This window comes from Ips typographus, linkage group LG12, assembly GCF_016097725.1.
Source record: "Ips typographus isolate SLU linkage group LG12, UJ_Ityp_2.0, whole genome shotgun sequence".
In the NCBI taxonomy this organism is placed as follows: domain Eukaryota; kingdom Metazoa; phylum Arthropoda; class Insecta; order Coleoptera; family Curculionidae; genus Ips; species Ips typographus.
Genome location: NC_138433.1, coordinates 1,655,296 through 1,680,047, shown reverse-complemented (window position 1 = coordinate 1,680,047; position 24,752 = coordinate 1,655,296). Strand labels below are relative to the sequence as shown.

The window sequence follows — 24,752 nt, the reverse complement described above, 5'->3', positions numbered from 1 at the left end:
TCTTCAAAAATCACTATTAGACTTACCTAAAAAGAGTCGAGGTCCAATGGCCACATCTCCACTGCTGTGCGTTTCCAGGAATGCGTTTAAATGCTGCCAAACTCGCGGTAGCCAACCCAAAATGGCGGCCAATTCAGGTTGGGGACCTTGTTCCAGCTCCAGAGAGGCTAAACGTCTCCTAAGTACTCTGCCCAACAGTCCACGGGCTGGTTCCATATGGGGCGCGACCAAAACCCACCTAAACCACTCAATTAACCCTGGAAAACATTTACTATACTGGTACTACCTGAATCCGTGTTGGAGCTGAAGACTGGTCGCAGAACAAGAACTCTGGGCCATAGTCCCCAGTAGACAAGGCAAATTCCTTGGTAAACTGCCTAAAGCGTCCCCTAAAGGCCCCGCTTTGTGTAAATTATCCAAAACGACCACACAAGGCAAGACACTGTTATCTGCCTGTTCCGACAAATGCTGAAGGTATTGCCGTAACTCTTTGGAAGACTTATTATCCACACTACAACAATGCATTAGCACCAGGTCAGTTTGGTTGAAGTAGTGAACTTACTTGAAGGTGGCCACAGCCTCTTGGGGATCCCTGCCAAGGCTTTGGGCGTGAAACTCGGCCAGCCTGGTGGCCAAGTGGGTTTTTCCGGTACCAGGTGCGCCGCACAACACCAAACGCTTGTGCTCAGCCAATAGGGAGACGAGCCTCTGGGCCACACCTTTTGGGATCAAGGCTTCAAAAGCTAAGGCGGCCACCGGTTGCAAAACCACGTGGACGGTAGTGACGCGCCCTACGGCGTAACCGACTGGCAGTAAATCAGGAGGACCGGTATCTGGAGTTCGTTCCGCCTCTCCCAGTTTGTAGCTTGCTATGGAATCGCTCCCTAACCCTAAACCACCACCCGGATCCAGTCTGGCTACGTATTGCTTGAAAGCCCTTCGAACCGAGTTGTCCAACACCGCCCAGGACGTCGAGGCTCCGATATTCGTGTAGGCTATTGCAATTTCTGCCGAAGTATTGCTGGTTTCAATCCCTTCGTATCCGTAGTGTTCCATGTAGTACCTACCCAAGATTAATGACTACGTTTATACGGAGCAAATCGCTGGTTAGGTGAACTGGTACAAAATCATCGAGATAAATCATGCGGATTGACTAGTCAATTCTAAGAAAGAACGGGATTGAAACCCAACATTTTTTGACACAATACAGCCCAAAGTGTCTAGAATATTGTATAAAGTTTTCAAAATTTTCCCTCATTAATCTTGGAAGTAACAGGGCTTTAGACTAAGAACACATCAATTAAGCTGTGTATGTGTGGTTGCATAAGTTGTACTTTCTGACGTCATTGCAACCATGGCTAACTTTGACAGAACGATTATAACTGAGCACGTTTACACCGTCAGACCATTATCACAATTTTTTTACGAAATATAACCCAGTGTCTAGAATATTGTGTAAAATTTTGATAAATGTCCCTCATTAATCTTGGAAGTTTAACCAAGTGACTGCACCGAAACAGTTCTTAGTTCCCCAGCAGAAAGGTAAATTTACTTATGTTGGTAAAATTTTATCTGAACTTAAAAAAACCTGATAATATCATATTTAATAGAAGTTGCCACCCATTGAGGTGCAAACATAGTTAAAATTTCACACTTCTAACTCAAATCGTTTTCGAAATATTCAGGAAAATGTCGCGAAAAATTAATCAATTTTGACGCCCTCTAGTAGCCGAACGGTACAATTTAGCTTGCTCCGGTCAAAGTCACGTAAAAAAAAAACTGTCAAATAGAAAAACGCGAAAAAAATGACAAATTAAAAAAAAATATATTTCTTTCAAGCAAATTTTGGTTTTAACGAAATACTTGAATTGGTTTGTCTTTAAATTCCTTGTTCAGTTTAATTTCACAGTTCTATCTGCATATACAGCACATTTATGAAACACCCTGTATATTTTTGCATATTTGGGTTCTTTGCCAACTTAATTAACAAAATGGTCAAATTAGATAGTTTACCTGTCGAAACTTTGAGGTTGCCCCAAATAGACAGAGATGGCAATCCTCTTCCCGTCATTTTCACTTTCAGGCAAAGCCTCCTCGGTCGGTATGAGATCACTCAGAGCATCAAGGGAGGAGTTGGATCTGACATCTCCTGAGGTCAGCTCAGAGCAAGGCATTCCTCCTGAACCACTCACCATCCTTTGCAGCCTTTCATTGTTTTGTTTCAGGCTCAGCATTTCGCTGCGCATCTTCATCACAGTGTCCTAAAGCCAAACCGAATTAACCTCACTTTCCCCCCTTTGATACCCGAAAAGCACCTTTAAACTCTCCAATTGGTGCGCGGAGCTCAACGCCTCCAACCGAATATCAGTCAACACCAAATCCTTCTCCCTCAACTGTTTTTGCAGCTCCGCCACCTCCTGGCCGTGATCGATGGGGGCGGGCGGGGGTGGACTGTGTTGCCTCTCGTTCTCCCCCTCGCTATGACTGGACTGGACTTTGGAAACTTTGGCGTTGCGCGAAAATGCTTTGGTAAAACTGCTCCTCAACCATCCCTTCTTCTTCTTCTTGTCCTGTTTGTCCAGTGAACAGGCTGAAGATAGGCTGGACACACTGTCCGAACTCGGTTGTCTGGCCAATGTCGTTCCTATACCCGCTTGAATTGATTGAGCCCTTAGGGCATCCATGGCTTGTCTCAGTTCTTGCAGTTCACTATCCTAAAGATGAATGGCCATAAAAACTGCCGGTATGACGTAGTAACCAAGGAGTGGTTTACGCTGTTGCCAGTTTAATAACTAACGTCAATAAATAATTACTACAAACTCTACTTTAATGGTCTTGGCAACGTTGTGAAACATTTAATGTGCCGTGTCCCAACTAGGGTATCCTAAACGTCACTAAAACAATACCTTTTTCTCTGACGTAGCTGTCAAATGTTGCAACCTTTGGGTCATCGACGTAAGGCTTTGTTCAAAGGCCGCTACAACGTGTGCCTGCAAAAAACAACTTCTATTATGCACCTGGTAAATGCTAATTAATTATGTTGGGGCACACCCTCATTGAAACTGTGAAGCTTATCTAGCAGTTAAGTGAAGCTATTATTACAATATGAGGGTGCCATTAGCATTTCTTGTGCGTGCACACCCTTATTTGACTGTACACGAAGATTGATGGCGTCAAATTATAAAGGGGGATGCATTTTACACACATATAGGGGAACATTAGTCCATTATGGTTATTAGTTTTGTGATTGTATCAGTAAGGTGTGGTCTTCAGGTTTGAGGATAATGTCATTTTCGAAACGTTGCTTGTTTTAGCACAGTGGGGTTAGTTGTGACAGGTCAAACAAAAAAACAGCAAACTGAAAGCTCCTAATGCATCAGTTGTGTATGTATGGTTGCATAACTTATGTAAGTATGGTTGCATAACTTGTACTTTTGACGTCATTACAACCATGGGTATCTCTGATAGAAGGATTGTGATTGAGTGCGTTTACACTGTTATATCACTACCACACGCAACATTTGGTGTTCAACATCACAAACTACGAGCAGTGGTGTGATTTAAACAAAAAGCACCTTAAGACCACAATATTGACAGGATTAATTTTGGTCGATTTACAGGTCTGAAGGTCACATTCCAATTTAAACACAAACATCTAATTATTAGTAACCAAGCTGAAAATATGATAATTACTAATAAATTCGTTTGCGTCATAGTAGATACGGTTATCAAAAATTAAGACGTAGTGAAAAGCAAGATTATCCATGTAAATATGGCTTAAATTAAGTACAATGCACCGCATTGTTGACTGCAGGCACATCATCAACTTAAGTGGCACAAATTAGACCACATCAAGGCTAATTTTCACTTTATAGATTACTAACACTGTCATCCAAGTATCCGCAGGATTTGTACTTGCTGCGGCTGGTGGCCAACTCCCACCACGGTATTTTGGGGTTGCCAATGGGCGAGACTGGGGAAACGCCCCCACTTCCCCCCGAACTGCCACTGGACACGCTGTCCGTACGTCTCCTCCATTGTTCCCCCCGGAAATTCCTGGGGATGGTACTAAACCCGGTAAAGTCCTGGAGGGGGTCGTAGACCCGGGAATTTTCGGGTACGCTCGCCAACGAGGGTGGCCGGGGTGGTTTCCGCGGTAAACCAATCCGGGGACGTCGTATGGTCGCGAACCCATCGTGGAGCGTTAACGAGGCCGGAGGCATCGAGACTACTTTTGGATTTGCATTTTAAAAATTCGTTTATAAATAAAACAAGAAGCTTTTAAGCTTTCAAGTACTCGAGAGACTGGCAGATAAGTCAAGTAGTTGAGTAAAAATAACCTCAACAGATTTCCGTTACTTATTGTTTTCACAAAATGCAGGGTGCCACAAATATGGGAATCTCGAAAACGGTAAGAGATACAGAGTTGGTAAAGTGGAGGAAAAGTTTTGGAATTCAATCTTATGCTGTTTTAACGTTTAAAAAAATCCGATTACTCCCGAACAAAATTTCGGAAAAACGTTTTTATTTTATTGTAAGCTTGTTTGATGAGATAATTTAAATTTATTGACACTTTGTCAATGCAATTTTTTTCGTCTAAAACCTGACGTTTCGGTTTTTGCCATCAACTTTTTTAAATGCGACCCTGTTCTTTTAAAGGCAGATTTTGAAAGTGCTTTTTTTCTGATTCAATCTTTTTAATGGCTTGGCATTTCTAAAATAAATTTAAAGACCTTCAGCATGTTTTTGACAGGTTTAATGACGTCATCCTAATTTTTCTTTAACTTTCTGTATATCACAATATGGTGTACAAAGTATATAGGATAGTAAAAATTATTAGTAAAACACTATATTTTTTTAATTAGCAGAAAAACCTTGAATGTATTAAAGTAAACAGCGTAAGAAAGTATTCCAGTTATTTCAAGTTCACAAAAAAAATGACAAATAAGATGAACATTTCCCACTTATCAGTGTGTATCTAATATGTTATCACATTTTTGTGACGTGCAAAATTAGGAAAAACAAACCAAGGTCGCTTTTTCCAGATTGTTCACTAAAATTTGCTAAAAAAAAATGCAAATCCAAAAAGAAAAACCTTTTTTGCCCTCACTCACTATATTTCACGTCACGTTCACTTTACACGGAACAACACACAACACAACCGTTACGTACATCAAAACAAACTGAACTTGACTTTATAATACGGCAGACATTCAGTCTTCCTCTATTTCGTTCTAAGCTTCGTTGGTCGATAATTTCGCACTGCTAGAGATCACTTCACCGCTGTCGGTAAAACCGACTGGAACATGCACGCACCCCTGAATTTTAACCCTCCTTCCCGGAGAGGGGAGAGATTGAAATTACCTAGTCTACGTCAACGAACTCGTTGGATTTGGTTTTTTTTGCTTTGGCAGCCTTGCCTGACCTCAAAATGAAGAAAAAGCGCGCAAAGAAGAATCCATCACAATGGACTTAGTGTTAAAAGTTTGCGAAGAATAGTAAAGAAAGTAAATTCTAGTTTCAGGAGAAAATCCACTTGTAGCCCTAATACTAACATTACTCAAGTGCCCTTTTAATCTACCTGCCAGTCCCTTTGAATACAAAAACCAGATGCCGATAAAAATAAATATTAGTACAGTCCTTTTTGGTGTTAAATTACATTATTTAGGCCAGAAAAAGGACCTTTGATTTACGATTTGATAGGTTTATGGTGACAAATGGATTTTCAACCAGAAAAACAATATAAGAAATAAATTGTTGCAATCTTCATGCTGGGAAAAACCAATCATTTTACGGCTTTACACTTTGATGAGTTGATTCAAAATTGATTATTACCTCAATGGGACACCCACCTGTATATTTGTAAATTGCGTGATGATATCATATTGCCTTATTAATGTCGAGTAAATTTGAATTGTAAATACGGTTCAAAGATGTGTTTTTAATTGAAATGGAGCTGGTTTTTGCCGGTCGAACAACAGATGTAGACGTTTAACAAACACGTTTCGACGCCTAATTGATGTCCATTAAAATATCTCCATCGCTTACATAATCATTATTATTTTTATACTTACATTGGTGCTGAGTTGTGACGTCAGAGTGTGCACCTTCTCTTGAGCCTCCACGAGTTCTCTGCGAAGCTTCCTGATCTCGTGGGCCTGTTTCTCTTCAGCTGATGAGTATAAACTGGACGCTGTCGATACTAAACTGATTGAGGAACCGTGAACTGGAAACGAGAGTGAAATTGGTGTAAAACGTCTGGCGCAATTTACCGTTAGAATGGCAAAAGAAATACCACCTTAGTAATCAAATTTTTTTTTAAACAAGGTGTCTCAAAACCACGAATTTTTAATTGCTTAAGTTCGGATTCTACGATAAATTCCAAACCTATTTTACTAAAATGTTCTGTATTCAATTGTTTTTTTACCGAATAAGCTCTATTGATTGAATTTCATTCTTGACATATGGTGAAGGTGCTTGCGTGTATGTTCAAGAAGAAGACCCCTAAGAAGGGCAAAAATTTCTTAATACATTCCGCAAATAACAATAAGAGAAGCATTGCAAATGAATGATTTAAACAATGTCATTCACCAACTGGTCACGTGACCACATCATCGGGAAGTCTTATTCAAATCCTGTGACCTACGGTTAAATGACGTCACATCCAGTTTAGCACACTGTCACTTACGAAATGTATTTTAATTTTTGTTCATAATTTAAGCTAACTGATATTGATGACTGAATTTCGATCTGACATCACCGTTTATTGCGTCATTGCCACTTCGGCTGGGATGGGAGCAAGCAAGCTAAAAGCTGCTTTTTTTGACTCAGTGTACTGACAGTGACGTAAATGCTAATTTACTGACATTTGACGGATCTAACAGACTTACGATCGTCATTTTTGGGCATACTGTGTCTGGGCGTGCCACCGTGGGTGGGGCTGAGCGGGAACGTTCTTGAATTTCCGGGGGCGGGGCTAGTTGGCTGCGACCAATGGGACGCCAACGTACCTATTGGCAGACAGTAGTAAGGTTCCGTTTCCGGTTCCGTGTTTCTGTGCAACATGGATGGATACAGTTTTTCCGACTTTGTCGACCTACGAAAGATTGTTTTTTATGTTGTGGAAGGAAAAAAATTGGTGAAACACTCAAACAAAGTTACAGACTCTTGAATAAGGCCAGATGACGCCATTTTGTTCATCTGACCTTAAAGCAGTCCGCAACGTGCCTCAAACTTGGATGTCACTTTTAAAGCCTTAATTTTTAGCATTTTAAGATAAAGCGTTGGTGCCAAATTTATTTTCTCGGAGAAGTAAAGCAAGTGATTTTAGTGATGTCTGACCTTGGAAAAGTCCGATCTCTGAGGTAGCTACGTGGATAAAAACGACCTTAAAAACCTGCAGTTTTTGTCAACGATTTAATTATAAAAAAAATGGGGAGTACCTTATGCTGTTACTTCTGCTCAGTCTGGAGGGAGAATCGCGCATCAAACGCGCATGCGTCAAACTACTGCGATGACCTGGAAGACTAGTCAGACTCTCCATACTGTCGGTTTCGGATAATCGGGGCGCCACCGAATAAGTATTGCTGAAAAATTATTAGAGTTATACCACGTCACTGGTTTGACAATTAACTCACCTGTGACGTAACCAAGGAGCGTAAGGACTGCAGTTTTCTATAGCTTGAGTATCGCTGAGACTACCGTCGCTCGCTTTGGGTCTCATTTGCCTCATGATGAGACCAAACTCCTGGTGCACGCCCCCTTTCGGTAAACTTTGAGAACCCATCATTAAACGTTCCCGAACTGATTGCGACAACTGATTGGCCGTGTTGCCAGTTAGAGAGTACGACTTAAATTGGGCTGGGGATGATTCTAGAAAATTCAAGGTTAAACAATTGAATTCAATAGATTTAGGTTGGTACTGTTTGATTGTTGGAGATCACTGGAACAGGTTTGGGTACCTCCAGACACTTTGACTTTGGTTCGCGATACCGAAGCGGTTTTTCCGTTGTGGTTCTGGACAACTTGGACGGTACCGTTACTAGTACCGTTCGAATTAGAACCCACGTTCCTTTTCACGTAACTAATGAAACTCAAAACAAACTGAAATGCCAACAAACCAAGACGAGAACTTACCCGAAACTTTGCGGTACTCCTCTGACCCCTTTACCGCCACCACTACTGCTGGATTTCTCTTTTCCATGCGGACTGCTCCTTCTTTCGCTCCTTTCTCTCCTGTTGGAGACTGGACTGCCGGGGGCGGGAGGAGGAGGACTGCCCACACCCGGTGAGTCTCCGTACCTTTTCCAATGGTGACCATTAGTTGATGAATGTTTCGGGTCTGGACCTGTCCAAATACATTCAAGTAAAAAAACAGGAGAAGAAAATTTAAAGGTGCATTTCCCAAATCAGTAGCAGCAGTGACTAAAGCGGGTTGTACACCGCACTTTGATGTCAAGCAAATTCATGTAAAGCATATTTAACCTTCAATAATTAATTACGTCATCTTTTTCACGAAACGGAGAAAGGAGCTACTAAAAAGTGTAGAGAATGAAAGTTGTAGGGAATTTCATCCTCTACAAGATTGTAATAAGGTGTTTTTGCCCTTCAGGGCCTCCCTAAGGAGTTACAAGACCAAAGAGTGAACTGTTTTTTTCTTAAATAACTCCGTTTTAACTGAGCATGGCTCCGTTATTTAAGGAGCTACAAAAAAATGTAAAGAATGAAAGTTGTAGGAAGTTTCGTCCTCTACAAGATTGTGTTAAAGTGTTTTTGCTCTTAAGGTGTTACAAGCCCAAAACAGGATACAACAAATTGGACTGGATGCTCCAGAAGATTTAAATATTTCAATTTCTCCAGGCCAAGTCTTAAAAAGCTTTAATTACAGCAAAAACAAGAAATAACATTATGGTTCAAATTTTCTTAAAATAAATGAAATTAAAAATGAACCAAAATGACATCTTATTTGTTACTAAAGAAATTAAGAAACTACACATTTTTTCAAAGAGAATTGTCTTAAAAAAATCACAGTAAAAACAACAAATATCAGTCAAAATGATTATATACAATTACTTGGTATTAAAACTGTTTATAGTGTAAAACCTGCTTTAGAAATAGGAAAGAAATAACCTTTAGGTAACCTTGGAAAGTAAAATTAAACTCACCTGGGGTTGGTGTACCGTTCTTCTGCGGTTTGGAGGAGCCTCGAGGGGCCGGCGGGGGAGGGGGCGAGTCCCTTGAAGACCCACCCCTTCTGGTTGATTGTTCCGTTAACACGGTGAGGCCGGATCTAAGGAAAAAATGACTTTTTTGCCATAAATTGAATTGAAAGCCAGACTGTCCATGCTTGATATTAAATGATCACTGAATTGAAACCCACCCCAATAAATCTACCCTTGAACTTGTTGACTCATACCCTAATTTTTTTGCCCTTCTATTTACATATTCACTGTTTGGAAACCCGAAGGGTGAGAGGACAAGGGCAAGCTCTCAAGGGATATTTTTTGTTATTGTACAACTTATACACCTTAAAAACCATATTTAGTTAACAAAAACCCTTTGTTCGGACTGTATCGAATTCTTCACTCTCCTCCTTCGCACAACTTTTGAATACAAACAAAACTCACACAAATAACAACCCATCTCTATCACCACCAACCATTTGGATCACTACAGTAGTGATCCACACTATCACAATACATAGTTTCTGCTTTAATTTGGCCCTTTTTCATCCCTTTGAACTGCACCGCAGCGTTGAAAACATTTGTATGACCGTCTGCGAATTAAAGGGATCGATCGGGGTGCGCATGCCCCTCTCCATTCCCCCGAACATCTGATAGGGATTGTTTTAGGGGAAGGGTGGAAAAGGGAGGTCGTCGTGTCATGCACCCTTGGCCCTTTTTTAGGTTTTTTTTTAAAGTCGTAATGGATCTTGCTTGAAACGCACTAAATTAACTTAAAACAAGCCGAAAACAGCTGTCAAATGACAAACCAGGACGAATAACGATACAAGTCCATTTCTCTCTGAAAACAGTTAACCAGACAGACATATTTATTTTTTTTTGTAGTATTTGATATTTCTACTAACTTAAAACCGGGTAAACGCAGTCAGTCGTGGCAGAACTTGATGCTTTGAGCTGATTTCAAATCAAACTGTTTTTTGAACACCCTGTATATATTTAGTCGTGTTGCGGTTAGAAAAAGCAATTTAAGACAAGCAATTCGAACATTTTTTGGCTGGTAACAATTTACTATTGTAATGGTACTATACATCATAATGAACTTTAATCAGAGACAAAAATACACCTTACAATTTTGTTATTGTTCCCAATTTTATGGTGACATCTTTACCGTTCTGTTATGATTTCTATATGTTTTATAGTTAAAACACGCAACAAGACCGAATCCGAGGAATGTTTTGAGCAATCCGGACGTAAAAATAGGTTTTTCCGCCTCGTTAATCTGTTGAGTCTAGCATGAAAATGACAGATTTATAATCTACTATTTTTGAACCCAGCTTTCCACACCAAACACTGTGATTCTCTACCTAATTGTAATTGATAAGGCAGTAACGAAGCAAAACTTTGAAAAATGGTTGATTAATAACAGTTTTACGTCACGCGGACATCCCTAGTTCATCTTCATTAATGGACAATAAATTACGCCCTTACGGGACGCATTGTTATTTGCCCTTTTCCCGATGGTGAAATTGCTACGATAAATCACATAAAATGCACTCATTCTCCTTTTGTGCAACTTTCAAAAATTATGATGTTATAGAAAGGAGAAAAAACTTACCCGGTATTCTGAGGTTGCAATCCTCTGGCATAAAGGTTAGTACCACCTTCTGACAGGTATCCGTCCGATATGTCCACGTTTCGTGGCGCCCTCAACAACTCACCTTCTGACAAATACCTGCAAAAATCTTTACAAACACTTTTTCCGCCTGAAGTTAACTTTACTTACCCATTAGTCATGGAAATTTCGCAGTAATCCCCTTCCAATTGACCACCGTTACTGTACAAGCCCTTTTGTCGTCCTTGCAACGTCAAGGTACTGCAGTATCCCCTCATTAAGGGTCTCATTGGTTCCACCTGGAGGTTGTTCTCCCTGAATCCGTACTCCTCCATGACCTGGGGATTTTTCGGGACTGTTTGTTCCCGGATTTGCTTCATACTAATCACAGTTGCACTGTCTGGGTCCGATTTTGATATGTTTAGTTGTCTGATATGGTTGGGGATGGTTGTCAATCTTGGACCTTGGTCTTGGGGGTTGAGTTTGGTTTTGGTGGGACTTTCCACCTCTTGGGCTTCTTTTAAGGTTTCCAAAAGCTGAGGGTGGTTGTTGGGGATACTTTCAGGAGGGTTCAGGTTGGGTGGCTCCAAATTTGGGTCGGGTTTCATCGGAGATACCATGGCAACGGCCGGTTTGTGATTGGTCAACGAATGTTGGGAGGACTCCCTCGATATGGACGGTTTCTGATTGGTTGCGGGCTTAGTGGTACCTGTAAAGTTTAAGCTATTTTTGGACTACCAGAAACCTTAAAAAAAAACGGTAACCTTTCACTGCTAAGGTGGGTTTTGGGATGCCAGTACCAGCGCCCAGTTGTTGGGGTACCGACACTGATTTCACGTCCTTTAAAGCTGTCACGCGCACTTTGGGTTCCGCAATTTTACTCACGGACAAACTGGCCACTTTGGTAGCGTGTTTCTCGATTTCGGCCGCCATTTTAGGTCCACCATTTTGGCACTGTGGTTTTTTGTTTGGATTTGGACTACTTTTTGGCGGGGGTGCTTTAATGTTGTTACTAAAAAATATTTACTAGTCAACTGAATATAGATTTTTATGAAAGGAAAGTTTTCTAGTTTACAGAAAGTGCCAGAACCCTCTGAAATGTCCATTGCAAGTGCTTAAAGATTCTAAGTGTGCCAGAAATCCTCCAAGAGTCATTTGAAAGTGCCAGAGGCCTCTGAAAAGTCCATTGCAAATGCTTCAAGCCTAAGAGTGCCAGAAGCTTCGGAAAAATTATTTGAAACCACCAGAAACCCTTAAAAAGTGTTTAGCTTTTCAACAGTTCCTTAAAAGTACCAGAAATCTTTGAGGAGCCATTTGAAAGTGCCAGAGACCTCTAAAAAGTCTAATGCAAGTGCTTAAAGAGTCTAAGTAGGCCAGAAATCCCCGAAGAGTTATTTGAAAGTGCCAGAGGCCTTTGAAAAGTCCATTGTAAATGCTTAAAGCTTTTAAGAGTGCCAGAAGCTGCGGAAAAATGTAATTGAAACCCCTAAAAACATCTTTAATTTATCAAGAGTTCTTTAAAAGTACCAGAATCCTTCAAGGAGCCATTTGAAAGTGCCCGAGACCTCTAAAAACTCCATTGCAAGTGCTTAAAGACTCTAAGTGGGTCAGAAATTCCCGAAAAGTTATTTGAAATCACCAGGGGGCCTATTCTTGAAAGCAGGGAACGGAATTATCAAGAGAAGTGTTGATAGAATGTGACAGAAGAAGCTGACAATGGCGGATTCCTGTCACATTCTACAGGTCTGTCTCTTGATAATTCCCTTCCCTCGTTTCGAGAATACGCACCCAGAAGTCCATAAAAATGTCTTTAACTTTTCAAAAGTACGTTAATAATACCAGCAACCTTTGAGGAGAAATTTAAAAGTGTCAGAGGTCTATGAAAAGTCTATTGCAAATGATTAAAACCTCTAAGAGTGCCACAAACCTTCGCAGTCATGTAAAAGTACCAGAAAATGGACTTTGAAAGTGTCAAGAGCCTCTAAAAATTCGTTGGAAACCGCCAGAGGCCTCTAAATGTACAGGGTGCTTCATGTAAAACAAACAAGTGGTTACTTCAGGTGTAACGGAAAGTGAAAGTGAGTTTTAGACGTAAATAATTTTGCACGCTGTATAGCAATCTCAGGAATGATATTTTTGGAAAATTAATTTCAATGACTATATCCATAGACGTATAAAGTTACCTGGAAGTTGTCGTTGGTTTTCCGGACTGTTTCAGCCTGGAGGTGTTTTTGAAATTTTTGTTTTCAGCGTCCAACGAAACGCTACTGTCACTCCGTTCACTTTTAGCAGACGACACGCCACTGGACGAACTGGTCCTCTTGCCGTTTGTACTGTTTGCGGTTTTTTCATTGTTCTGTAACGTTTCCTAATCAACAAAACCTGGCTAAAGTGCATTAAAACTTACTTTGAATAATTTCAGTTTGTCCAGCATGGAACCGTTTTGGGGCGTGGTACCTTTCGGTCCGGTTTGGTAAGGACTGGCTAATTGGGTGGTGGTTGGTACCCGGGGAATCATGCTCAGCGAAGGGCTGGACGTCCCAGAAGACCCGGCCATAGGGCGTACCTTGTCTGGAGGACATCTTCGAGCCGGAAGCGCGCTACCAGGTAAAGGGATCGAACTTGTAGTACCGCCTTTATGTGGTACCGCTCCCGATCTATACCAAACAATTCGGTGGTTTCAAAATTGTTTATTTACTCGTTCGGGTTTACGGGAGTGCCTTAATGGGTTTTCAAGTTTTTAAATGCCACGGCCAGTGGCGTGAACAATTCACTATACTGCTTTTCATTACTTGAATTCAATTTTTTTCTACACCACTGGGCTGTTACTGAACAGTTAAAAGGGATACACCGAAATGGAATGCAACAAACATAATACAGCCCGAAATAGCGATTGGATATTTTTGGATCTTTGATTTGATTGATGCAAGTGAATCGAAGATAAACTGCTTTTTCAACTATCAAGACTATGTGTGATTGACGTGGTTAAGTAGTTTTAGCAAAACAATTTTTTTTTTTAAATTTCATTTAGAGGGTGAATCAAAAATACTAACGATTTGGCTCTCCTAACTTCGGGTGACGTAGGCAAACTCCTAGCGTTCCTGCTTGAATGGTGGTTACCCATCACTTAACCTCAAAATTTCCTAAAAATTTCACTTTTTTCGCCATGTAGCGAGCGAAATTCGACTTGAGCGCGAAACCGTTATCGGGCACGTGCGTTCGACGACCGAGTGCCCAAAATGCACTCGAATACGGCGTGTGCCGCCACCCTAAATACCCTGTGGGAACGGGATTTATGTTTGTTTGCGACGTTGCCACCTCGAATTGATTCACACTTGTATCACCCGGATTTGTGTTCAAAACTGGCCTATATCAAACCTACACAGTATGAATGGACTGTGTGTTTTCAATACGAAGCTGAACTGTTTTGCAAATTGGCAACGTTGCATGTATCAATATGGGCATTTCCCCTTTCCCATTATATGCGAACGCATCACCGCCACCTTGTTTTCCCCCCTCGTTTATCGCACAGCTTCCACCCTCAATTTCCATTATAACTGCGTTATTGTAATGCTATAATCTGTCTTTTTTTGCATAAAATTCCTATTTTAATAACTTCAGAATAAACCTACCTACCTTGTAAATTGTTAGTTTGTAATTTTGACCAATCTGATGTAATTTAACAATCAGCAAGCGTCAAAACACACAGGGCTTGATCATCCGCGGATTTACAAACACTAGAAATGGTTACGCAATCCTTCTAAACCCAATCTAAATCGAAAATCAGTTGCAAAATCGTTTGTATTTATTTGGAGAGCCGTTATTGCCAGCCTGTTGCCCTAAAAACAATAAATTGCCAAAACAAACAATTTGGATTGTTACAACGCCTTATGGTAGATGTCTCTCGTATTAATAATACGATTACAGCTGTCAAATTTAGCTTATTATTTATAAGAAGTGGTGGCAACCGTGGAAGGACACCTGCTAACACCCCAAACTTCGAAAATCAACGTAAATGGGAAAAGTTTACCAATAAGAATTTTCGGATTGAATATCAATACGTCTTTTCCGGCCAGAGTATGACTTTTAACGTATGAATAATGCATTAAAATTTTCCATCCTAAACAATCTGTTTTGATTTTCCAGTTACTCAAGTCTAATACTAACTTTAAGTGGGAGTCGTAGTTAGCTGGAAGCTAAGAAACTTCACCCTTAAGTGTAATTTACGACCCTCAAGGGTGGCATAAATAATTTTAATAATCCGGAAATGCTCTCCCGAGATATTGACCATGAAATGACTCCTATAACCTTAACTTGCTAGTAACTATTAATGATTTTAGAACAGCGTGTTCTTTGTCAGTGTATTGTAAGTTGCCTACCTATTGGGAGTCATGTCCTGTTGCTGGCGCGCCTTGGTTGCCTGTTTATGCCGCGAGAGGGCGAAGAAAAGGGCCAGAATCGCTTTCAGCTTCCCATCCCTCAACTCGTGGGCGGAAATGCCCTCAATCCCTTGCACGTGCTGCGCATGCAACACCGATATGCAAACGTTGATGTTGTCCAACTGAAATAAACCACAAAACAATTTAAATTAAGAACAAAAAATTGGCGTTCTGTGCTTTATGGTGAATACTAAAAAAAGCAGCTTTCAGCTTGCTGACTTGTATTTTAAATGGGGCCCGGTTTAAAGGCTGTAAAATTGAGTTCCAACTGTCAAAACACTTCCACAAAGCTATATTTTAGTCCAGAAACTTAATTTAAAACCAACAAACATTTATATGGTAAAACTACTTACATTTAAGTACTTTTTGTTGTTCTGACCTTAACTTCAGATGCATGTTAACTAGTCTGATGTGAAATAATACTCTTTTAGTAATTTATTGGAAAACTATTAGTAAAATGACGTTTTGGCTGCAAGTGAGGTTAGGTCCACTTTCAACTGTTTCTACTGTTTGTAGTGACCTAGCCGGATCAATGAACTAGCACAGTATGCCTGGATAGGACATGTCGTATTTTCATTAATAAGGTATTTCGACTATATTTGAATGTGTGACGCCACTGAATTTAAATTGGCAAAATTGAATAATTGATCCCGTCTATACTGTCTGTATATGCAAAAGCCTGAGACCATTAATACAGTACACGGACATGTTTAGACTCGTTTAGCTGACTGGGAATTTGATGATGTTTACGGTCGACCTGTGTAAAATTACCCGGTGTCCTGTCCTGTTATAATGAACGGGACGGAATAACGTCCTGCGGGACGTTTCGCTAAATTGGGTTTCGTGTTCAGCGAAAATTGGATTTTTTTCTCTCAAACAAAATGAAAAAGTTTTAAACACTAATTTGAACCACCCCCCGTATCGTTGACATTATAATGAAATTGACGGCCCGAGTCAAAATTTCCGATGTTTTGCGCGATGTTTTTCCCCATTTTCTGGTTCGTTGGGTACCTTCCGGGCGGTTTCCGGTTCGTTTTGGCCTTGGTGATCTTCGCCAAAATGATCAAGGACGTCCACCATCACAACAGTTGCAGGATCGAAAACCATTTCCACAAACCGGCCGGAGTTTTGAAGAAGCAGTCCGCCTATCCAGACAAAATTACTTGGGAAAACGCCTATGAGAGCCAGAGTTTTTGTAACAGGCCGGACGTGGACGTGCTAAGGGCCTATGAGACCGCTCCATTCCGATCCACCAGGTCAAGAAGTATTTTTTGATTGTTTTTATGTTAGTTTGATGGAAATTAAAGTGAACAAATGGTATTTTAGTGCCTCTGTCTCTCTCTATGCAGGCGAAATAGGAATAAAATTTAGGAGATTAATTTACAGCCTTGCGAGCAAATCCTTGTGCCACCCAGTACAAAATCCTGATGTTATTTAAAGTGGGCATAAATGACCTTAAAATGTCCCACAATGACATAATAATGCAATTATTATCTCGGCGTTGCCGATTATGCTCAAAGAGTGGTCGCGGGGGCAAAACGTTGGCGCCATGTGCCACTTTCTACCATTATTGCCCAATCGTACGGCCATTATTGTCTTATTGGCCCATGCAAATAAAATTAGTCATCCTATACATTGACGACCAATAATAACGCATAAATTATGAAACTGGTTTGCATTGATGCATTTTATATACTGAGCGTTCCAAATAACCACAGATGGAATGATTGTAGTAATTTTATTCTTGACGTATGGCGAAGGCGCTTAGTGTATTCTACTCTAAAACTTGCTAAGGCTGTAAACAACCATTCTAACAAGTATCAATTTCGCCTTTATAAGGGCTAATTAGCACCAGCAAGGTGTAAACTGATGGAGTTTTCGTTATTTAATCCCGTTCCAAGTGATTTATGTTGATGTTGCGTGCCGATTAGATGTGGAAATTAAAGCGGCCACAAACTTATTGTTACTGCGAAATTTAAGTCAGTTAACTTGACTACCTGAAATAAATTCCTTTTTTACCTGGATCAAAGGTAGATATTTACATTAGGAATGTAAAGGAGCATCCCTTATACTAAAAATGGGACCTGGACACGCAAGACCAGAAAAAGGGTCTTCAGTTTAATTAACAGTCAAATGAAATATCTTTGTGGTGGATTTAGCTTTAAAATTAGTTAAATTTGATGACTTGCAACCTTTTAAAACCAATTTTAATGAAATAATAAAAGAAACCGATTAAAAGCCCAAAAGAAATTATCAACTCGATTATGGTGGTTTTCGTTTTGTTGAAAAACTATTTTAGATTGAAAAAACCGTCTTAAATGGTTAATTAACTTTTGACCTTAAATTACCAAGAATAACTAACACAAATTTCCTCAAATCTAAATATAGCAGTATTTTGCCTTAACTATCGCAATTGTTATTAATTTAAAGCAATTCCGTAACAGAAGAAATTATTGTCATCAATATTTCAATATACCAAACAAACCATAATAAATTTTGTTTGTTTGAAAATTGAAATTAGCTAACGCGTTGTGTGCATTAAACGTTAAATATTTTGATATCTCCCCGGCAATATAAACTGTAATATTCAAAATAGATATTTTAGTAGGTTAATCGAGATGGGGTTATGGTTAATTTTAGCCACCAGTGTGAATGAGTTTAACCGGAGCTGTGTTAACGCGACCTAAAATTATCGGTTTCAGTTTTCTAATGACTTGTAGAGCGTAAAGTGGCAAAACCGATTTTACGCCTTATAAAACGCGAGATTTTCTTGAACGCTTCAAATAGTAATAATAAATGCATTGTGTACTAAGGTTGTATGTTTCAACACGTATAGGAAATTAGATCCTATTTTCCGTCTCAAAGCACTACTTTTGTTGTAAAAAATGGAAAAGTTACCATATAAGGGTTATGTATATGGTACCATTTTTGTCGGGTACCCATACAAAACGCAAACAATGAGGTCGAACCACATTTGGCGTCCGAAAATGGACACGCGCTAACTGGACTCTGTTTTGTTAATAAAATAATAATGCAGTCTTGATTTTTTTTCTAATCAAACTAACGTAATTGAACAGAACAAATCTCCAACTACAGAGGAATATTTATTTTCCCTTAAAATGTCAATGTCACGTGAGCATTCAAGCAATAAAATCCAACAATTTTCAGTTGGAAACCAGTTTGAAATTGCCTCTAGGAACAGACCTAATATAGTTTATTTTAGGGTGATTTAATAACAAAATATGTTGAAAAAAGTAATTAAACTTGCGTCAAGAATTGTATTGTTAATTGCTTTTGGCCAGTACCAATCTAATTAAATTTTGTTTTTCCACGATTAGTAATGATAAATAAATAAGTCAACCTTGGATTCGTTCTAATCGAGTCTGTAAGATTTGCAAAATTATAAACATAAACACATTTAGGAGTTTATTCAACTCTAAATTGTTTTGCATAATACTGCAATTTGCATAAACCACTTGGATATTGTCAGGCAGTACCATACAGTAAAATTGGTACCTTTTTTTCGGTTTGCAGAAAATCCTCATCAAATGCACTCAATCACTAACCAGGAAAAAAAATCGAAAAGTTCCGCGGTTTGGTTACGTACGCGGCAGTACCATGTCTGGGTGCTACCGGCCGGGTCGCGTCCGATTTACGAACTAACTGGATGATGATGATGAGATCACGCCTTTGCTCGTTTGTTCCCCTCTTATATACTCAAAGCCCATGCACACTGGGTACATAGAACGGATGCTGTAAACCACACGTTCAGTACCAAACGATTAGGGCACGTACCACCTTTTGAGGTACCAATACAGTGAGTAGTTTGTGATCACAATCACACATTATTGTCTGACTGTTCCATTTTTGTCTAGAGCATTGATTTATGTATAATTAGTTCTCTCTAATCTAATTCAAATTTAGATACAAGAATTGACTGACAATGCAAAACGTAGGGCGCATACTAATGGAGTATTCCTCCGGTTTTTTAAGGGTTTTTCCATTTCCACGAGACCGGAAGCGCGCCTTTTTAATACCAATGAGCCCCCGGGAACACAAGAGGGCTGAAGTTATTAGGGTTATTTTTTTACTTATACATTTTGGTGCTCATATTTTAGTCTAAGAAAAAGTGATAGTTTTATCAGTTAATTAAATGAACTTACCATTTGTGAAGGTGACTTTGGCTTCCTGTTGATATCCCCAATCTTCTGGGAGGCTGTAAATAAGTTTATTTTAATTAAACGTCCCAAACAATGATTGTTATTGATTCATTGATGAACAAAGTCACAACAAATTGATAAATAATGTATGAAACCCAGGGCGCGCACCAAATAACAACAAAATGGGATGCACATAACACCCATTCAAGATTTGAACCCACACGCCTTGGTGGTCGTAGTAAATAGTACAGGGACGGCCAGACCTGTACAATCTTGATAGTGCTTCAGTAAAAGCACCCGGACTAAGACTTTATGCTGACTATACACACACACACACATATAACGCCCGTTTTAATGCTAATTCTCATATTTTAGTGTGTCGAGACTGCGGTTATTCCAAGAAGAGTAGGCAGAGAGTATAAAGTACTACAATGTAAAATTAGTCTTGATGGGACTTACTGACTGATTCGATGATTTCCGCCAATAAAACCCCGTCACTACAATCCGTGGCCAAAGAGTTGACCCGTTTTTTGCTTCTCGATTTTTCCAGGTAATGATTGGCCCAATCGGTGTAAATCTGCAAAAAAACAAGAAGACATCAAAACCACTGAACTAATTAAACTTTGAAGCATGAATTACGTGCAGTCTGTGGGGTTTTAAGATAATACCAAAGTTCACACCCCCCTCAATTTTCACGCATTCCGAGCGTGTAATAAGCTTCCGCCCTTACACTTTTCATATTTTGTGGTCCACGAGCTCGGAGAATTGAAATCCGACAAAGTTTTCACGGCAAAAAACAATATAAAAAGCAATTTTGAAATTTTGGGGCTAGTTTGAACCGGGACGCGGCCATTTTGAATTCAAACCTTAAATCTGACATGACATCCTAAAAAAAATGACAGAACACATTTGATAAGCAGTGTTGCCAAAACAGTTCCAACTTGCAATCCAATGTTGATTTTCTCATAAACCGTAAATATGTGGAAAGATTACTAAAGGGATAATCCAGCTTTATTCTTAGCGGCATTCAAAGGGGGTACATTTCCCATTTAAAGGCGTATAACCGGGCAATCTACAAAAGAACTGTATTACCAGGGATCATTCTCTTGTAGTCCTTGTACTAACTGTTGTGTCGCTGAGGCAAGGAAATTAGGACTCAAATGTGGAGTAACACTTTAGTTTTCCCGACAATAAGACACAATTCACTCAATTTTGCACTTTACAGCGGGTTTAAACCAGCTTTTTTAAAAACTGATTTTTATTAGGTTAGGTTAGTATTTAGTTCCTTTTCTTCTTTTTCTGACCTACTGGCACAGTGTGTTTCATATACCTACCAATTCTGTCAGTTGCAAGCGTAATTTCCTTTTTATGCTGGTAGGAAACCATTTAAAGGGACACAATTTGATTAATATCAATTTAAGAAGTAATTTGTTGTGGATCGTAAATTAATTGAACTGAACAAGGAACTCTCCTCGCGGTTCAGGAAGTAAATTTAACTGACTATAACAAAGTTATTTATAGGTTTTTTATGGGGGTTTAAACTCATCCAGAAAGGATTTGTTTACAATTTTCTTGTACAAAATGTAAGTGTAAATAAGGCTTACAGGGTGGAACAAAGAAGATGGTGTCGTGGGGGGGGTAATTAATCTCACGGGCCGCGAACCCAATTAAAGCCGAGCGAGGTAAGCGAAAAGGGTGAAATTGGGTAAGTTTGTTAACTAATCGCCCTACACGGAAGTCCCTTGAGCCCTTCGAAACTCACTCAGGAATCGTTCACTAAAACTGTCAACTGTCATTTCTCAGAAACAGCAGGACCGTAACCGTAAAAGTTAACTATACAGGCTAAACATAACCAGCCGGAAGTAAACGTAATCCACGTGCAATTAACCCCAAAAAATTACGACAGCGTATTTACAGGGGGGTATTAATAGAGTTCGAGGCCTGGTTTTTCCTAAGCACCACGAAAAGTCTGGTTCTTCACCTGTTTGTGTTGCCTTCTGGTTAATTGAAACGAAACGCCGCATCCCGGTATTATAACGGGGAAGCTAATGACCATCAGCCTAAATTTAGTCCTGGATGTGTGTTGTGTGTGAGTCTAAAATAGACTTTGTCGACAAAAGCCCATTGCTAAAACCCTCTCTGTCTAGGTTCTAGTTAAAGTTAACAGCATTTCAGTCATACGGGCCTTAATTGACAATCTGTAATTTCCCGGAAAAATACTTTTAATAAACAGAAATTTCCCTTTTAGATTTATCGTTATATCGATAAGTGTTTGCGGAAGGGGTGCGTTTACCCCTTTCGTAATTTGTACGCCGGGCTTTATTCAACTTTAGCCTGTGTTGACATAATCGCGGAAACCGAGGCTAGGTTTACACTAGAAAAATTAGGTCCCTAATATCGGTTAATAAAAATATTTTGGAAATGTGTGGCCTCCAAAAAGCAGCGTAAACATCCAATAAATCTCGGTTCCGAGTACTAAAAGACCAATCGAGACAAATAAACTTGAAGCTATTTAAACAACTCGTTTGTCTTTCTTCAGGTGCTTAATTGAGTGCGAGGTCTTTTGATGTTGTTTTAAGCTTTTTTGACACTTTTCCAGACAGTGACAGGAAGTTAAGAGGCAGTGTAAACCGACCTTAACGTGAAAATTTAAATCCAATTTAACTGACACTCACCTGAACAATTGATTTCGTTTGTTTGGTAATGTCGTCGGTGGATCCTTGCACGCTTCTAGGGGCCCTAATGCAACCGGGGAACATTTTGCCCTTTGGTTACGTAAACGCACTGTACACTGCACTCAACATCGTGTTCGTGTCATGGTTAACCGTTAGAGTAAAAACTGGCCTTAAGGTTTGGAAAAATAGCTCAATTTCAAGTCGCGGAACAGAAGGGTGGATTGACGGACAGATAACTGCATTTCAAGCCCTTTTTAGACGGACAATTGTTGTTTTGTCCTACACGCGATTTCCTCATTTACCCGTTTTTTTTTTTCAGTGTCCAAAAAGAGTTTTGCTTACATTTTGGCATCATATCTGAGAAACAATCATATATGCTCTTGTAAGGGCATTTTTATGATTTTATAGTGTCACTCCACTGTTTTCATTCACGTGCAGTAACTTCCACAAAAACTACCGGACGTAAAATGTGCTGCACTAAGTCGAATACGTCACTGAGCGTCGCGACGCCTCCTGGTGCGTCGTCCCCACTGAAACGTAAACGCGACTGAAAATGCCGTAAAGCCGCGGGCAGTACAGAAAAGGGCGCAAGCGCCCCTTACAACACTGTTTTCCTTTCATTTTCCCAGTTTTCGCCAGTTGTACTTACTCTATCACTGAATAAAATCTAAAAGCTACTTTTAGATCTACTATCTCTTACAGGAGCATAGACTGTCTTCTCTCTCACCTTATCATTGAGTTTCTAGTACAATTTTGCATATTGCACAATTTACGTTTAGTCATCGAATCGAGGTCAACAGGACTTTAATTAACTTTCATATTTCTCCCAGTTTAAAATTAGATTTCCTGGATCGAGAAAACGTCAACTGTTTACCATAAAACCAATCCGAATCCAGTGGGCAAAGGGCATCAAAGTGATGCCTGAATAAATGCAGGTTGACAGGACCTTCCCGGGGGACCAAAGGGCGAAAGGGAAAGAGCCAGAACACGTGTAAGCCTATTGTCCGGTATGCCTTTAATCGAAGTGATAAGAAGAGGATCAAAGAAATGACGACCCTTATAAGAAAGAGGATTTTTTAGGGGTTTTATTAGTAGAAATAGTGCAAGGAATTCCCTTCCAAGATAGCAAAAAGCAGGTTTTCTGCACGTAATTACTTGCAAATTGAGTTTATAACCGAGGGCACTTTGAACGCAATCATTTTAAAGGGTCTTAAGGGTGTCTGAGGACATTCCAGTTAAGGGTAGAGATGAAGGGTACAATTATCGCGTTAAAATATGTCACACACATAAGAACAAGTTGGCGTTAAAAACTGGGATTTACACAAAAACCAAAAAAAAAATAGCTTATTAATGGAAGTACGGCATGTCCCATCCATGCTATGCTAGTTCATTGATCCGGGTAACTGAACATTTAGAAAGAGTTGAAAGTGGACCTAACCTCACTTTCAGCTCAAATGTCACTTTCCTAAAAGTTTTCCACAAAATTCGGTTTTTTTACGAGAAATGTATGAAAACAGTGAAGAAAAGAGTGTTATTTCACACCAATAAGTTTTTATGCACTTGAAGTTAAGGTGAGGACAACAAAAAGTACTTGAAATGTAAGTATAGCTTGACCATTATCTGTTGTGGTATGTTTGCATAGTTAGAACTCATTTTTACAGCCTTTAAATCGGGCCCCATGTAAAATAAAAGTACCAAACATTTATAACAAGAAGACATTAACGCATTTTTGCCCCTTGCTATTGTTTGTGTAGTTTGTTTAGTGATTTTCTATCACTTACACATACCAATAACTTACGTTCATGTCCCTTATTTTAAATTGATATGATTTGGGGTTTTCAAGTCGATTAACGCATTTAAATTGTTATTAATTACTACAGAACCGCTGGCATTAATTAAATTAATAGTAGTACTAGTTTATCATTGATGATTGACCAATCACAAAGTATACTATAATAATAATACAAAGCAAAGAGCAAAATTTGCAGCGTTGCCAATGTTGCCATGCTGAACAAAAATTGCATTATCTATCACTCTAGACCTTAACGGCACAACTGATAAGAAAACGAAAGTCACGTTCACCTGAAATGGACGTGGAAGCCCTTCAACTAGAGAGGGATGAATCAAAGGGCTCGCGTAATGATATTTCGTTACACACACACACACAAAGGGCTACTTTTAGATACTGAATTACCTCAAAAAAAACCAGGGTAAATCAACGAAAAGGAGTGATTTAGTGTCGTAAAGTGGCACCCCCGGAAATCCGTCAAACGTTTCGGAATAATTAACTTTCAGATGGGGGAAAAGTGGGTAAAAAATGACTTTCACGAACGCGTAAAACACTGACGGATTGTTACATACAGAGTGATTAAAAAAAGCTTACCTTAACTTTCTCCAACTTGCAACTCCTGCAAACCAACTTGTCACTAATGTCACACACTGTATCAGGCGTAAAAACGCCATAAACTGAACCTGGAGAAAGTGGTGAATGGATTCCGGAATCCGTATCGGATGCTTTTCCAGTTTTGCTGTCATTTCCCGGCAATTCAGTGGAAACGGGTCGTCGTTTTACCGTGCCAGTTTTTCCACTATCAGAATCCCAATCCAAACTGTTGCACCGGGATTTGACCGGAATCCTCGAACTTTCCATATCCCATAATTGTCCGACACTGAAGAGCGCATCG

General features: G+C 39.6%; 1 protein-coding gene and 1 long non-coding RNA gene across 8 annotated transcripts in view; one reads left to right on the top strand and one right to left on the bottom strand.

Moving 5' to 3' along the window:
- The window catches only part of sick (sickie), a 27,366-nt gene extending 2,614 nt beyond the window's left edge, over positions 1–24,752 (bottom strand). The window contains exons 1-23 of one of the 7 annotated variants that reach the window (XM_081990823.1): positions 24,452–24,752; positions 19,853–19,970; positions 19,397–19,449; positions 15,174–15,355; positions 13,202–13,451; positions 12,978–13,150; positions 11,559–11,806; positions 10,966–11,503; positions 10,798–10,914; positions 9,165–9,289; positions 8,137–8,347; positions 7,923–8,071; positions 7,638–7,872; positions 7,443–7,586; positions 7,342–7,368; positions 6,891–7,096; positions 6,075–6,226; positions 2,907–2,990; positions 2,316–2,714; positions 2,014–2,261; positions 563–1,063; positions 287–511; positions 27–238 (exon numbers count right to left, since the gene is read on the bottom strand). In XM_081990823.1, coding sequence (XP_081846949.1) covers positions 27–238; positions 287–511; positions 563–1,063; positions 2,014–2,261; positions 2,316–2,714; positions 2,907–2,990; positions 6,075–6,226; positions 6,891–7,096; positions 7,342–7,368; positions 7,443–7,586; positions 7,638–7,872; positions 7,923–8,071; positions 8,137–8,347; positions 9,165–9,289; positions 10,798–10,914; positions 10,966–11,503; positions 11,559–11,806; positions 12,978–13,150; positions 13,202–13,451; positions 15,174–15,355; positions 19,397–19,449; positions 19,853–19,970; positions 24,452–24,718 — 4,864 coding nt within the window. In that variant the 5' untranslated portion in view covers positions 24,719–24,752. Of the gene's footprint in view, positions 1–26; positions 239–286; positions 512–562; positions 1,064–2,013; positions 2,262–2,315; positions 2,715–2,906; positions 2,991–6,074; positions 6,227–6,890; positions 7,097–7,341; positions 7,369–7,442; positions 7,587–7,637; positions 7,873–7,922; positions 8,084–8,136; positions 8,348–9,164; positions 9,290–10,797; positions 10,915–10,965; positions 11,504–11,558; positions 11,807–12,977; positions 13,151–13,201; positions 13,452–13,847; positions 13,971–15,173; positions 15,356–18,749; positions 18,891–19,396; positions 19,450–19,852; positions 19,971–20,032; positions 20,204–22,068; positions 22,599–24,451 lie in introns of those variants that run through there. The other 6 variants (XM_081990822.1, XM_081990825.1, XM_081990826.1 and 3 more) reach the window with 6 other exon arrangements.
- On the top strand, positions 18,916–19,490 carry LOC145736457 (uncharacterized). The gene is made up of 2 exons (XR_014179946.1): positions 18,916–19,050; positions 19,158–19,490. It is a non-coding gene; the product is annotated as an uncharacterized LOC145736457 (long non-coding RNA).